This window comes from Ixodes scapularis, unplaced genomic scaffold (assembly GCF_016920785.2).
Source record: "Ixodes scapularis isolate PalLabHiFi unplaced genomic scaffold, ASM1692078v2 ptg001547l_1___fragment_1__unscaffolded, whole genome shotgun sequence".
NCBI classification, from domain to species: Eukaryota; Metazoa; Arthropoda; class Arachnida; order Ixodida; family Ixodidae; genus Ixodes; species Ixodes scapularis.
In genome coordinates, this window is record NW_024610163.1 from 2,170,552 (window position 1) to 2,187,132 (window position 16,581).

General features: G+C 45.2%; 1 protein-coding gene across 1 annotated transcript; it reads left to right on the plus strand.

Moving 5' to 3' along the window:
* Positions 1-5,370: 5,370 nt before the first annotated feature.
* On the plus strand, positions 5,371-6,463 carry LOC120850032. The gene has a single exon (XM_040222367.3). It carries the CDS (start codon positions 5,411-5,413, stop codon positions 6,461-6,463), a length of 1,053 nt encoding a protein of 350 aa, XP_040078301.1. The 5' UTR covers positions 5,371-5,410.
* Positions 6,464-16,581: the final 10,118 nt, after the last annotated feature.

A 16,581-nucleotide genomic window follows, 5' to 3' on the forward strand; every position in this document is an offset into this window, starting at 1 on the left:
TCCTGGGTATTGTTACCCAGTTGATGTTTTCTAATACTCAAGGCGTAGACTAACACTCTCCCTGTCGAAACCCCACAAATTTCTCTCAACTTACGCCAGTTTCACTATACTTGCAAAAAAGGATAACGGTACCTACTGTATCACCTATGATATTTTTGTCAACTAAAATAGCAATAGCGTCAGCATAAAACAGCACTCGTACCTCACAAGCCTGTGACTCAAATCCGTGAATAAATGTGTTTTGAAGTATGCTCAAATCAAAGGCATCGATAAGTATACAAAAAGAGAGGGGACAGGGTAAAGTCCTGGCGCACAGCACCACGAACTGGAACACATTCAGAAACAAATTTTTTGCTATCAGGGAGAACGAAGCCTACATTTATATGCATGTAGTCCAGGTGATTTCGCAAAGTTCAAAGTCATCTAACGTCTCCTCGACTTGTACCACAACAATTGCTGCATCTGAATTTGTTACTGCGTCATCATTTAAACGCTCTGATAAACCTTCTCAAATTATCTTTAAAACTATTACGATCGCAGGTTGATAAGAAAGCAGCGCCTTCCAATAATTGCAGGAAGCGCATTTCATTTTTGCGCTGCGACTTCCAATGATACCGCCACATTGGATTTCCACTATTTCGTTACATGTAGGGTACCTTTCTTTCCGTGCAGAGTGCTCTCCTTGTCGGGTCCTCGTCCAGTAACCTATTTCGAGCTCCCGCCCGTGTTAGAGCACCTTGATAGCGGCCCTCATCTAAAACATCCACTTGCGCCCGGGCGTACGATTTTTGGTGCGTATATTAACCATAAGGTTGTCTCACAAATATTCCTCGCGCGGTCTTTCAGAAATATGAATCGTGCTTTCTCTTTTAATCGCTTTTCTCTCCTCTTTAAACAAATCATTCTTTAAAAAGCAATTACACTCAGTTCCTTCCCCTAAAGTTTGTTAACGATTTTTGACAGCTTCCGTATCTTCGAAACAACTTTCACCTTTTCCCTTGGCTCTTCCAGGGGTAAAACCCACTAAACAGTAATCACTGAGGGACACGGGCGTGACGCAATAACTACAGCATTAAAGTATGTGTTCTAAAAAAAAACTATCGGAACGGGCATGATTGGGCAATGAAATGAATGTAAGGGCGCAAACGAGCTGGTTTAAATAGAACATGACACAGACTCCGAGACTCCAAAGGCAATATACTTCTTATATTAGTATAAAGAACAGAATATAATGCACAATTTATCCGAGTCTGGGGACATTGACGAGTGTCTTGAGTACACCAATCCTATGCCTGCTCAACTTCTCTAACACTTTCGCTCTTCGTACTATAAACAAAGATCTCTTTTCCGAAGACAAGCTAGTTAAATTTTAATTTAAACTGATTATTTTGCAGTTTTGAAAATTTAATGAGCTCTTGACGTAGTTCTCGTGTGCCAGGAGAAGAGTCTTCACTTATCGCGAGCGAGATGCCCTTGAACTTAAAAGATTTCCCCAGAATCAGATCCTTTCTCTTTGCTGAGAAGAATTTTTCTATAACTGGGCGTTTCATGTCCACGTGAACCAAAGGATCCTCTGGGCGCTTTCAACGCTGCCTGGCTCCACTGATAGCGCAAGATGCTCAGAACAGGTATCAAAAACCAGCTTCTCTGACTTTGTCCATGTCTCTTCATCTTTGCCTGATAAGCCCTAGAAATTCAAGTCTTCGTGTATTTTCCATGGATTTTCAGAAGTGTAGACCATGATTTTATTTCGAAATGGTCACAGAAAATATCACGACCGAACAAACGGCATGACCTGAACGACATTGAATATTTGTTCTTTTTATTCGTATTGCTTTCGTTTGTTCTTTTGCTGCGCAGTGGCAACCTATACACTTAAAACCGAAATACAATGCAAACAAGAAAAAAAAAATTCCAGAGCAGTCCCCGTATGCCGCCACATCTCAGCGGCACCTATGCGGTAAACAATGCGCTCTTTGGCGTGAATATTCCATGAAGAAAACAATATGGTTTGAAAGAATGTGAAAACGTTTTTTTTTATATTTGATATCTGGTATTTTACTTATGGTCTTAACAACAACGAAAAGTGCTCTTGCTTGTATATGTGTTTATTTATGGAAGTACACGTGTAGTTTCCGAGATGATTCAAATAATCCAACTCTGTTCGGTGACAGGCTAAGAAAAGATACGATACTTCACTTCCAGCACGAGATCGTTGCCCTCCGCTTGGCTGTCGCTGCTTGGTGCGACGTAATGTGTTCCGAAGCAAGGGTCACACTGGTTATATATTTCACAAAAGACAGTATGCAAACAGATTCGAACTCTAGTCCACTAGAAATACGTGCTTCAAATGCCGAGGCATTCGAACCAAGGGTATTGCGGTGATTCGTTTTCGCAAACTGTAATTTTGTATTATATATGTGCAGTGTGATTTGGCTTTAGGGAGAAACCTGAAGCTCGTCCGGAGCATCTATATGGTTCGGAACCTTTCTCAAACTATAGATATTTTTTTTTTTTATTTTAAGAATTCGAGCTTGTTTGTTAATCAAATGTAAATAAATTATATAAAAAAGAACGGTATCACGGCAATTCTAGATTACAATTACCTTTCTGATATACTTTTTTATGTTTTTTCATGTGGGTCCTTCTATTCTTGACGAAGAAAAACGGGAATGAGGGTGTTTCATTGGGTGTTATTTGTTTAACAATCATTAGAGAGACTGCCTAATTCTCAAGTCATTTGCATAGTATATAAAACCTCTGCGAAGTTCACTGAACATTCGAAACGGGGAAATAAGACAAAATAAATTCATATTTTTTTTTCGGTTCGGGTTTAATCTAAGACGCTCCAGACTTCTCTTATTATTTCACCGGTTATCTTTATTCGCATCTCCGACAGCCGATAACTTAAGTTTTGGGCGGGGTAGCGAGAAACCCGATGTGACCATTATTCGCTCAATGGATCCAGACGAGCAATTAACACAATCTTTTCGGGCTACGACGGAAACTGATTGGGCTCTCTATAAGCTTTCAATGCGTTCACTTTTAGCAGCAAATACGGAAAGCCGGGGCACATCGCTTCGAGTATCACTCAGGTCTGTGTTGCGTAAACAAGTATAAAGTCGCAGTCACTCTGCTCCACTGATCTCTATGACGATTGCTGGATCGCGTTTGCCCGCTCTGCGAATGCGACCACTGGCGGCCATCTTTTCGGTAGAGTTATATTACCTCTAGCCAAGGTACCGCTGCTGCAGCCACTATCATTCATCCTACGGAATGTCACGCCCCAAACCACAGCAGCACGAGCATGTGGCGGGTTAGTTCAAAAACAATATTTTGCTAGGAATACTGTGCAAATGATTTGTATATATTTTTGTATTAGTGTAAATATAGGAAGTGATCTTTAATAGTGGGAAAGGGCAATTCATATAATAGGTTTATCGCGCTTCACTTGGGACTCAAAAGGAAGGAGCAAAAGCGCAAGGAAGTAGTTTACACTAAAACATCGTTGGTAGTCAGCTGTGTGTCATATCCTGTACTTTCTGTCTTTGTGTTCTAGTTAGTTCTAGAGTTCAAGCTGATATATTTACAAGTGTGTTTCGGAATCTCGCACAGGCGGGGTGCCCATCACGTGGCTCTCCTCACATCCGTTTCCTGCCTCTCTACCTTTTCATTCTCGGCGGCCGCGTCTCGTAGAGATCTGCCAGGCTTTTTCAGTACAGAGGAGGCTATGCTATTTCATACCGAACGCTTTTTTTTTTCATGCGACACACGCTGCTTGAACGCGACGCCGGTGACGAACGACTGCGCCGTGGCTTGTCACAGATATCGCTGTGATTGTATGTGGAATAACACAGGACCGCTACCTTTTTGTTTCTAGTGCGTTCTGGGTAAGCGCGAGCTTCGTTCTGAACCACTGGATTATCTCATGGATCGCTGTTTAGGTTATTCTGAAATTCTCGTGCCGGGTTTTCTAAAGAGAAAAAAAAAATCCCGATCTTTGAGCAATGACGATATTAAACTTCCGCCTGGAGGTCGCAAACTTCGCGTATGCATATCTAAATAAAAACGTGAAGTACAACGCATTTTCTTTTCGTAAAGGTATTTTAACCTTATTGTTTAACAGGCTCAATTGTTAACTTTATTTCTTTGGTATATACAAAGGAAGGGCCTTTATGCGCCCTTCAAGACAGAAAGGCAGATGGACAAAAAAGAACGTATGCAAAGAGCTTTTTTTTTTTTTTTTTTTACTTGGACAATATTTATTGCGGTTAGCTGCTGGTTGACAGGCTATTCTTTAAAAAAAAGAAAACGCAGATGTTTTTATCTTGGGGACTTTCAGTGTATTGCTATATAAACGCAACACTATGCCTACACATATACCGTTTCTCCACGTATACGCGTGCGTAAGCCTCGACAGACGATGTTTTCCCTTTTGTTCTTGGGAATAGCGTTCTTATGTCAAAGCCATGCTTTCTTTTTTAATAACTACAACGTGGATTTCCCTGATGCAAACAAGGTAAGGAAATGCCACAACATAACCTATTCGTGGGGACGTGATGATAAAAAAAAAATTTCAGTACTTTTAGCTCCCGTACTTGAAGGTCTTTATATACACAGGCGGCGAGGCGATAGCAGCGAGGACAGTATGCTCAGTGGGCGAGGCGATAGCAGCGAGGACAGTATGCTCAACCGCTGTCTGCTTCTTTCGCAGTTCTTCGTGTCCCTCGCTGTTCCTGTGTACAATGCTACCGCGGCGCACGGATACCAGCTACTGCCGGCGCTTCCTGCTTCGTCAACTGTTCCATGCTGCGTGGTCGACCCGTCTTGTTCGTCCACGGACTTCCTTGCCAGCGGAATTGAGGATGTTCACGGTTTCCTTAACGGCCTACAAACCGTGAATCTGCAAGTCACCCCCGTCGGTGATGCCCTCCTGGATCGTCCAATCATTGAAAGGCCCAGTTCTGTGACGTCGGTTAACGAGGATAGAAAAGCTTCACCGGCATCTTTCCTCTTCAGTGGGCGAGGCGATAGCAGCGAGGACAGTATGCTCAACCGCTGTCTGCTTCTTTCGCAGTTCTTCGTGTCCCTCGCTGTTCCTGTGTACAATGCTACCGCGGCGCACGGATACCAGCTACTGCCGGCGCTTCCTGCTTCGTCAACTGTTCCATGCTGCGTGGTCGACCCGTCTTGTTCGTCCACGGACTTCCTTGCCAGCGGAATTGAGGATGTTCACGGTTTCCTTAACGGCCTACAAACCGTGAATCTGCAAGTCACCCCCGTCGGTGATGCCCTCCTGGATCGTCCAATCATTGAAAGGCCCAGTTCTGTGACGTCGGTTAACGAGGATAGAAAAGCTTCACCGGCATCTTTCCTCTTCAGTGGGCGAGGCGATAGCAGCGAGGACAGTATGCTCAACCGCTGTCTGCTTCTTTCGCAGGTATGTTACCTTCAGAACGCTCATTGTGTACGGTCCGATAATCGCTTTTTACTGCTATTTCCTCGCCCACATGGATACGATCACGGTATTTGTTGTTTTGTTGACCTGTGCTCTCAGCTGGTGTATTGCATCAATAGCCTTCTCCTTAGTGGAGACGTTGAAACGAATCCAGGACCACCAAAAAAAGACAGCAAAAAAACAAAACAAGATAACGTAGTTTCGGTTACAGAGGACTCGAGGGCTGCTAATTCGGGTGAGAGCGATAATGACGGAAGAGATATCGAGAGACAACCCACAGTTTCGGATATGTTTGCTGAATTGCTGGCTGGCCAGAAAAAGATGGCTCAGGACATAGCTGAAATCAAATTATTCCAACAGTCAGTTAACTCCCGATTTGACGCTCTTGAAGCACGAGTGGCTGCCCTCGAGTCGCCTTCTGCCACGCCAAGTGTCCCTTGTACATCTTGTGACAATCTGCTTATAGAGCTTAAGTCATTGTCTGGTGTGGTAGACAGACTCGTCGCGAGGAATGACGACATGGAAAACCGCTCGCGCAGAAATAATCTAATCTTATATGGCCTCACCGAAAGCGCAGACGAAACTAGTGAGTCATTACTCTCTAACGTATCAAAAATATTCTCGGATAAACTGATTATTGACTGCCCACGTATTGAAAGGTGCCATAGAATAGGTCGAAAACACGACGGTCGTTCACGTCCTGTCATTATGAAACTCCTTAATTTTCGCGAAAAAATGGAAGTATTGAAAAATTCTTTCAAGCTTAAGGGTTCAGATATTCGTATATCGGAAGACTTCTCTGTTCATGTCCGTTCTGTTCGAAAGAAAATATGGGATGCGACGGCCTCTTTCCGTGACAGTGGCTCCTCCGTTCGCCTTCGATATGATCATGTGTTCATCAATAATGAGCGATATAATTGGGGTGTTAAAACTAATACTCTGGTTAAGTGTTCCGACTACTCCGCCCAGTCTACTACCACCGCCCCATCTACTGGTGGTCGTTGACTTGGCTGCGGTTTAAAAGACCGTTTAAGTGAAAATCTTTGTGTCTTGAATGTTAACGCCAGAAGTTTAGTAAACAAGTTCCCCGATTTTCTGTCACTAATTTCTTCCCACTCTGCTCACATTATTGGAGTCACTGAAACATGGTTACATGATGGCATATACGACACCGAAATTACACCCTCTGGTTTCTGCGTGGTTAGAGGTGATAGAAAGTACGGGCGTGGCGGTGGCGTCGCACTCTTTTTAAAGTCCAATATTAAATTTTCAGTTATACAGGGTCCTCCCCAGATTGAATCTGTGTGGTGCAAACTTAATGTGGATAATATATCTTTAGTTGTTGGCGTTGTCTACCGCCCTCCCGGCTCTCCCATTGATCAGTTACATGCTTTATGTGACTTTATGTACGAGCATAACCTGTCTTCTTCCAATTTAATATTAATGGGTGATTTCAATTTACCTGGAATCCAGTGGTCGTCTTTGTCGCTATCTGGTCCTGACGTTCAAATATCTAGAGAGTTAGTGAACTTTTCTTTGTCATTTGGTTTAAAACAGATTGTTCAGGAGAGCACAAGAGAGTCGTCAGTTTTAGATTTGGTATTTCTTAGTATACCTCTTCTAGAAAACCATTTTGAATGTGAAGTCGTTGACGGTATATCAGATCACAGGGCAGTCTTTGTTTCTGTTGCTTATCCTGTCCCTAAAACACGTTTTGTTTACCACACTTTTCCTGATTTTAACCGTGCCGATGATGTGTCCATAATTGACTCATTAAGCTATTCCTTTGAAGTGTTTGAACAACTTAGTATCTCCAGTGACGTGAATGTACTCATTACATTTTTTGAAGACTTGGTTAAATCGTGTATCCAGCGATTTGTGCCACTCAAAACTAAAAAAAGTAACATTGTCAAACCTTGGATAACAAGAGAATTATTACATTTATCGCGACGGGTCGGCAGACTGCGGTGTGGAAAACGTTGCGCTGACCCAGTAAAGTCTGCTCAGTTTATTCAAGCTAAGGAGGAACTCCGACTAAAAACTAATTCCGCGAAGGACTTCTATTTCCGTGTTACCTTACAAAACTTAATAAAATGCAACCCTCGAAAATTCTGGAAATCTATTTTACCAGGCAGCACAATTTCAAACTCGTTTATAATTAACGACGTAACTACTATGGACGCGCTGACAATCGCTACAGCGTTTAATACGTACTTTCAGTCAGTATTTACAGTTGATAATTTCGAAGTTCCTCCTTTTACTTATGTTTCGCAGTCTGCGGTTGACGACATAGATGTGAACGTTCGGGGCGTACTAAACCTGATTTTGAAGTTAGACACTAAAAAAAGTCCTGGTCCTGATGACATTCCTAATTCATTTATTGTCAGGTACTCCCAATGGTGCAGTCGGTATCTCACGGTTATTTTTCAGAAATCACTGTCAACGGCCACAGTTCCTTCATCATGGAAACTCGCAAAAATTATTCCCGTATACAAATCTGGCAACTCACAATCACTGTCAAACTATAGACCAATTTCTATAACGTCACATTCATGCAAATTATTGGAACATATAGTCTACAGGCATTTAATAGAGTTTCTCGATACTAACAATATTTTATGCGATTTCCAACATGGTTTTCGACGCGGTTATAGTACTATGACACAACTAACAGAGTTTGTTCATGATATCGGTCTGTCTCTTGACATCGGTAACCAAGTTGATGCGATATTTATAGATTTGTCAAAGGCTTTCGACACCGTTCCTCATTCTAAACTCCTACACAAGCTTAACCTAATTCTAAATAATCATCACCTTGTGAACTGGATATCCAGTTTTCTTTCCCAACGGTCTCAGTTTGTCTACTTTAACTCATCCAAGTCTAGTACAGTTGACGTATCATCAGGTGTTCCACAAGGGTCAGTTCTTGGACCGCTACTTTTCTTGTTATATATCAATGATTTGCCACGCTGTATTTCCACTAAGGTCCGACTGTACGCTGACGACTGCGTACTATATCATGTGATAAACTCCTCAGATGACCATATAACTCTTAACAATTCTTTCGTGAATTTTTGTACGTGGTGTAAAACCTGGCAAATGAACCTGAATTTTAGTAAAACGGTTTTTATGACCTTTTCTAGGCGTTCATCACCTTCTGTGTTTAATTATTCATTTGACGGTTTATGCCTAGAAAGAGTTTTTGAATATAAATATCTTGGCCTCCTTTTCACGCCTGATTTATCTTGGTCTAAGCACATTGATACGACATGTAACAAATCTCTTAAAAGACTTGGATACCTGCGGCGTACCTTACGTGTGGCACCACAAGATACTAAGCTTTTAACTTATAAAACTTTGATTCGCCCAATCCTCGAATATGGTTCTATTATTTGGTTTCCCTACAAGGAGTCCGATATAAAAAAGGTCGAATCAGTACAAAAGAAATCCGTACGTTTTATTTGTCGTCGGTATGACAGAAACTTTTCTCCTTCTTCTAATCTTTCCGTGTTAGGTCTAAGACTTCTTTCTGAGCGTCGTGGTATCGAGCGCCTAAAGTCTCTGTATTTCATGGTTAACTCATCACGTTTTGACTCGTTACATAACTACATAAAGTTTCTCGAGCCAACTGCAACTAGGAGCCACCATGAATTAAACATTTTACCTTTTCATCCTCGTACTGATATGTTTAAATACAGTTTTTTTCCTCACACCATTGAACGCTGGAATTTATTACCAGGAAACATCCGATCACTACAACCAGATGAATTTCTGTGTGCCGTTGACAGTGGTCCACAGTGATGTCCGGACCGTCTGTGTTTACCTCCCACTCCTGCCATAGCCCCAGTGGGGCTGCAGTATGTATAAATAAATAAATAAATAAAAATAAATGACGTTCCAAGGTTTCCTTTGAAGATAAAATCTCCTTCCGTTGCAAGTTGCGACTAAATTCACCACAGCCTCATCACCCCGATGATGTGTTTAGCACGGAGTGTGTATTGGGGCAGGATATTACGCGGAAAGTGTCACGCCGGAGTGTGACAAAATTTTGTTACACACAAGTCAAGGCAACATAAAGCATACACAACCGTAGTTGGCAATGCGTAACGATTCAGAAAGATGGCATGTTTAGTCGTGAAAATCCTTTGAACTAACGATTAGGCGAACATTTTGTAACAAACAAGATCTACCAAGCTTCTCATTGGGAGCAAAACCCCCGCTCTTGTATTTAACAAGAGGCATCTCGAAAAGCAGCTGTTCAGAGAGGTGGAACACAAACAAACAAGGATGCAGGCAGTTTCTTACCTTGAAAATAGGGACGAGTTGGCGTTACAAGTTGCCACACGCATCCCGCTGGACTGCGCCTCTCAATCAGCCCCGCCACCCGCATATATTCACACAAATGAAGTCGTAAAGATGGTGCGTATTAAGCTGAAAATTAAGGTTTCAATGGCAAATTTGTGCCACTAATAAAAGAAAGGAAGAACACACGTGAAGAAAGCCCCCGGGAGCGTTGACGGCGGCAGCAGCAAGCGACGGTGCCTCGGCGTGACAGCTGGCAATGGCGAGAGTGAATCAGTGAATATGTCGCCAATGCCGCTCTCGGCTCCTTATCTCCTGTGCTCGTCAGCTTCAATGTTCGACCTAGAATCTGCGGGGCCAAGTTAGAGGAAGACTGACTAGGCTAGGTCATTCTCGATGTAAGAATAACTCGATATAAGAATAACTCCAAACTTCTAGATGCACGGAGAAGCGTTTCGTATTTGTCATGCACGAGGCATTTCTCCCCACTTTAATATGACATCACCCTGAGGCGACAAAAAACAAAAGAATGTAAATTTAAAAAAAAAGAAGTGAAATGAGAAGTCATTGGGAACGCAAAATTCCACAGTCCTGTCGAGCGTGTAATGGGTTGAGAATAACGACATGAACGACGTCGGATCGCGTTCGGCTTCGTGAGGATGATTGTGTTTTGCCAAGGGCTATCTCGTAATGGAGCTCTCCCAGGAGACGAAGTACCTTGTGGGTATCAAAGTAGCGCTTTTGGAGCTCCTCGTGGTGGCTTCGTTATTGAATCGGTATCGACATTACCCCCGCTCTTCGGGATGGAGGTGGACCTCCCGCCAACGGTGGTTGTACTCCTGAGTATCGACACGATGTTGGTCTTGGAACCGGAGCCTGACGAGCTGTTGGACTTCCTCTGCCCGTTGAGTGACGATTTGAGACTCGCCACGCTTGTGGTCTTCAAGTTCAAGGAGCAGCATTGCGTCCAGCATCGCCATTACTTTGCGACCATGAAAGAACTTGAATAGTGTGACCCCACTATTCTCTTCAACCGCAGTAATGTAGGCGAACGTCACATGCAGTAAAATGTCATACCACGTTTTCTGCTCCACGTCGACGTACATGGAGATAATGACGGCGATAGTCTTGCTTAACCACTCCATTAGCTCGTTGGTGTGCGGATGGTACGCAGTGGTTCGACGGTGGCTCGTTCGGCTCAGTCGGATAATTTTTTGGCGACAGTTTTGCACGGAACGACGACCCTCGATCTGTAATCAGCGCTTTTGGAGCACCAATTTGGAGCAAGATGCGTTTAACGGATAACCTAAACGGAACATAAAATCAACCTTTTATTCTTGCTAAATCACTCTTATAACAAACCATCTATATCCAGAGAATGCCGAACAGGCATCTCTTTCGTTTCAGTTTATCAACTTGTACACGTGAAATAGTTGAAATATTGAGTTTCTCTTCCTCTCCCACTCACCGCAAAAATAAGCCGCCGCAACGTTTGACGGTCGTGACGTGACTGGAAGCGGACGAGAAAGTTATCTCGGCGGTAGGAAGATGGGGGCATTAGAGGAGAGCTGATGGTGATGGCGACGCTGCTATGCTGATGGCGACGATGACACCGACATAATTTCTGAGTAGGCGCCTCTGATCACCGCGATAGACACGGACACATCTCAGCTGAGCGAAGTTCAATTAAATGTTTTGTACTACAGCGACCTTTGGGACTGGCTTTTTACGCCGGCACATCTGTTGCAAAGTGCGGCTACTCTTCCTGCAAAGGCTCTAGTTCCTCGTCGGAATCAGACAACAACGAGTGGCGACTCCAATGTGAGAAATGTTATGAGCACACTCATATGATGTGGGGTCCGTCAAACCGAGGAGCCTGCATCAAGTGCTTCTACGTGGTTCCTCGAGTGGCAAGTGGTGCAACTGCAGCCGTTTTTTTTAAGCTCCAGTCTCCAGAAACCGTTTTGCGGGGACCTACAACAAGTGCGTTAGCTACGACTTCTTACGTTGTGACCGGAGCGACCGAAACAACCCCATTGCACCGCGCGTACACACTCCTGCAGCCACTGCAAGAAGCGCAGCAGGTCATCAGAACGACACCCACTTCGCCGCCGTCAGCCGTTTCCGCGCTACCTCAAAAAAAAAAAAAAAGGGGGGGGGGGGGACGCGCTGTCAGTCTCTGGCGTAGCAGAAATGCACAAAGTTTCCAATAGACTCAGGTTTATTCATTTTTAATTTGCCAGCATAGGCTCGCCGGGCAGTAAAAAAGAAAAGAACGTGACGCCGCACGCCGGCTTAGACGATCACGAGTTTACTGATGCCAAAAATCTCGCCCCACGCCTTGCTACTATTGCGAAAAACGAGGTGATCTTAGCAGAGATCATAGGTCGGCATTTTAAGCTGTCGTCACTCAAACTCACAATCACTATTTTTTCCTCAATCAGGACTCACGCCCACTCACGATCACGACTTATTCAAAATAGGGTCATCACCCGGACTCACCCTCACGGTTCAACACAAAACCAAAACTCACTCGCCGTCATCATCACGGTCGTCACGCTCACATATCATCACGGTCATCACGCTCACAGGTCATTACGAATCATCAGACTCACAGGCCATCAGACTCACCGGTTATCACACTCTCAGGTCCTCACGGTCCTCACACTCACAGGTAATCACGGTCCTCGCACTCACAGGCCCTCACACTCATAGCTCTTCACGGTCCTCACACTCACAGGTCCTCACGGTCCTCACATTCACACAGGCCCTCACGGTCCTCACACTCACAGGTCATCACGGTCCTCGCACTCACACGTCCTCACACTCACAGCTCCTCACGGTCCTCACGGTCGTCACACTCACACAGGTCCTCACGGTCCTCCCACTCACTGGTCATCACGGTCCTCGCACTCAAAGGTCCTCACACTCACAGATCCTCACGGTCCTCACCGCTCACAGGTCCTCACGGTCTTCACACTCACACAGGTCTTCACGCTCATCTTACCCACAGGTCCTCACACTCACAGGTCATCACGCTTACAGGTTGCTTGCTTTGTTTTTCTTTTGTTCCTCGCAAGCGAGAGTCGAGCGACGGGGAAACTACCCCAAAACAGTGAACTTCTGACCAGCTTATCCAATTCGAAAGAAATGTGTTTATGTTTATGCTCCGCACATTTCTACCAAATTTCGTTCACCCGGATTAATTACGAAAGTAACTAAATGCAAACTGACGAAATTGGGTGTGTTGAACTTTCGCCTGCTGACAAGGGCAGCGGAAAAACGCAAACGCGCCTTTCGACAGGTTACGCAGACAAGGTCGCAGTGATTAGAGCATCGCGTCGCTGTGCATACCTCGCTCATTTGTTCACAAATAAACGATTAATACAAATGTCACCCCCGTTTCTTTTTTTGTGCTACCCACACGTACTTCTACGGAATTTTATGCAGCATATCTATAATAAACATATGCATTGACCAAGTTTTTTTTTTCTCTTTTTATTATTTTTTTTTTGAGGGGGGGGTAATGTTAGGTAGGGTGACGTACTATCGGGGGAAAATGAAATGCGAACAGAGGAGCGCGTGGCTCGCGATACAGGCTGCGCCGCCTGGAAGTGAGCCTAGGAGCGAGGGTGCGTGGCCTACTCCGACGTGTTCACGCCCCTCCCTCTGCGCTCCCCAAGCTTCAGCAGTGCGCCTCTCAGTGCGCTGAAAGCTATCACCACTATCTTTGCTGGCTCAGCGCTTGCGGTGCAAAGAAGCACGCCGCACTCGCCGAGCAGGCAAAGATAGCGGTGACAGCTTTCAGCGCACTGAGAGGCGCACTGCCGAAGCTGGGGGAGCGCCAATCGAGGGGCATGAACACATCGAAGTAGGCCACGCACCCTCGCCCCTAGGTTCACTTCCAGGCGGCGCAGCCTGTACCGCGGGCCACGCGCTCCTCTGTTCGCATTTCATTTTTCCCCGATAGTACCTCTGGTTTCGGATCTCACCATAATCCCTGTTGGGTGTATTGGGTGAGGGGTTCCGCAGTTCTGTGGTGTCCGTCAGTCGTATGCTATTCTATGACCAGAGACTGTTAGAGGCCGAGTTTTCCTTCTCACTCGAGCTACTTCTGCTTTTGTTGATCGACCGTGCTTGCCGGAGTAGGCTGCGATTTAAGGAATCATCAGCCGGCATTGTTTTTCAGTCGTATGGGCATTTATAAAATACTGTCAGCATTGATTATCTTGATACGTGCAGCCGTCCTTGGATTGGTTTTATTTGGTTTGGTTTGGCATGGGGTTGCTTAATTTGGTTTGGAGTGGATTGGGGGTTTGCGGTCGTCTCCGTGTGTCTCTTTGTCGCGCTCTCGATCACGTAGGGTGCGTCACTTTTCATGTGGCAAGCCGCGTCATTCTTGGCGCGCAGTTCATCGAACAAAGTTTTATAGACAGACCGTTTCATTGACACTGCGATGTTTCATCGGCTGATCGTTTCTTCGACATTCGATGCTCGACAGAGTTTGCTACAATTCGTCGACACGTCTTTTTTTTTTTTTTTTCTGGGCCGTCTAGACGACATTTCTCTTTCTCTCTCTTTCATCGACACGGCGTTGGCTTCGTCTCGCGTTCTTCGCATGTTCGCAGCGCACTACGGTGCTGTCCGCTACGGACAGGGCGCAGGTGGCGCAAGCGCAAATGCTCCTCACTCTTTGTACGCAGTGCGCTGTGCGCTTACGTTGCTGGAGTGGTGTGTGCGGCGTGGCGGCCTTTTGAAAACGTTTGGCCGTACGGGCGCGTGCTCGGCCAGTCTAGGGGCTATTTGTTTACGTAAGGAGCGTGCCCTATGAAGCTGAGGCTTGGCGCTCAGTAGCCAGACGGCCGGACGTAATTGTTGCTTTCTGTCGTGCTTTTGGTTGCGTGCACACTCGAAGCTCGCGAGATGCATAATCGTTCCAAACTTTTTCTAAAGGGGCGTGTCTCGACGCAGTGTTAACCTCGTATACCGATCTTTTTTTTCTTTTTTTTTTTTGTAGAATCATGAGAGGCTTATTTTGTGCCCAGTAATGCACGCGAAATACCAAAACTGATGTTTTGCATTCTCGTCTTGCAAGTGTTCCGAAAAAGGCAGTGACGTAGAGGTTAACCTGTCGGTTTCGGTAGTCTTTAAGAGTCGATGAACGAGGTATTTTCAGTGTTGTAGCTTGTAGAGTCGGAGCTGGCGGAGATCTATCGTCTACGTCGTCTTCTTTGCCATTGGGCAGCTGGCCGATTCTACGTGCTCGAGCTCTCGCTGGAAGCGTAATCCTATTTATATAGTACTCAACAGTGCTGATCCGTGTGTACTGTAGTGAACATTTCAGGCAGACATATCAATAGTTCCTTGTTATCAACCAGGAAAACGCAGTATCTGTAAACGCCTCCCGACAAAAAATTAAAACCAGAGCTCGCCGTTCGCTTTGACCAATGGCGTCACTCTCACGGCTACCACATTGACAATAGTGGTAGCCGTGAAACGCGAACTTAATCGCGCCGCCGCTTCGCGGCGACGCGACAGACCTGTGTGAGTCATATGAATCTGAAAGAGACACAACTACCAGCTACATTGCGCGCATCGCTGTTTCCCATGAGCTATGATCTGCCATCGCCCTACATTTCCAGTAAAGTGGAGATATGGGCCAGTTGGTTCATTGCAAGCAAAAAAGCGCCGAAAAAATACAGGGACACAGACGAAGTAAAACAGGACAAAACGTCCTGTTTCCCTTCCGCTTTGGGGTCCTGTTTCCCTTCGTCTGTGTCCCTGTATTTTTTCGGCGCTTTTTTGCCTACATTTCCTCTTCAACTTTTCCCTCGCATACGTTGATTGATTGGCACCCTTCCGCATATTTGCGGCCTACTATTTTTAACAAACCCCTCTCATATCTTTCTTTCCCCCTTCCCCGTTGCCTATGCGAGTCTTTCCCCTTCCTGGAGGATAACAATCTGCATAGGCATTAAACCCCTTTTCCCGTTTTATGCAACAGCCCCCCCCCCTCGCCCCCCTTTCACCAACCGTCTGGAGCGTGCGTGACGCAGCCATAGTTGTACTTTACAGGAGGCAGCGGTAGTGCACGAGACGGCTCGTGATCGACACTCGCAAGCCTACAGCGGCGTTGACCCTCGTGCGGAAAGACTACACTTCCCGCATTGCATTGCGCCGGAGGAGGCGTAGCGAAACTGGCGGTGGGTCGGTCTATTACCTCAAGCCCGATTCACACATCTGCGTTCCAAGCGACAGAAACAACACGAACGACATGACACAGGGACGATTCTGTTCGCATTACAGAACGTGACAGAGATGGCGAAGAGCAGCTTTATCAAGCAATCATGTGTCAGGGTTGTCCCGGTGTCATATAGTTCGTGTCGTTTTGCTCGGAACGCAGATGTGTGAACCGGCCTTTACAAACCTACTCTGATGTTACTCTTGAACGTCACGGAAAATAGGTCTTCCCGCCTTTTCGAGGCGTCGCCACGGGTACGAATACTAGCGGGGTCTATTTAAGTGATTTGTTCGGCACACAAGCGTCAGTGCAGATTATGACTAGGGATGCCGCGAACTTCATTTGAACCGAAGGTTCGATGATCGAATCAAGCGGTCGAAAGGTTCGAAAGATATCGAATTTTTGAACTTTCTATATCGAGAAATTCGACGGAAGTCGAATTTTCGAACTTGTTAGACTAAGAAGTTCGACGCTTTTAGAAATTTCGAACTTTACACGTTCAGAAACCGAATGTTTTTCGAATCTTCGAATTTATTACGCTAAAAATTTCGATCCTTTTCGAACTTATTACGCTGCGAAA

What these genes read in the sequence shown, in the direction of transcription:
- LOC120850032 (XM_040222367.3), top strand. Translation starts at nt 5,411, where the DNA reads ATGCTCAACCGCTGTCTGCTTCTTTCGCAGGTATGTTACCTTCAGAAC.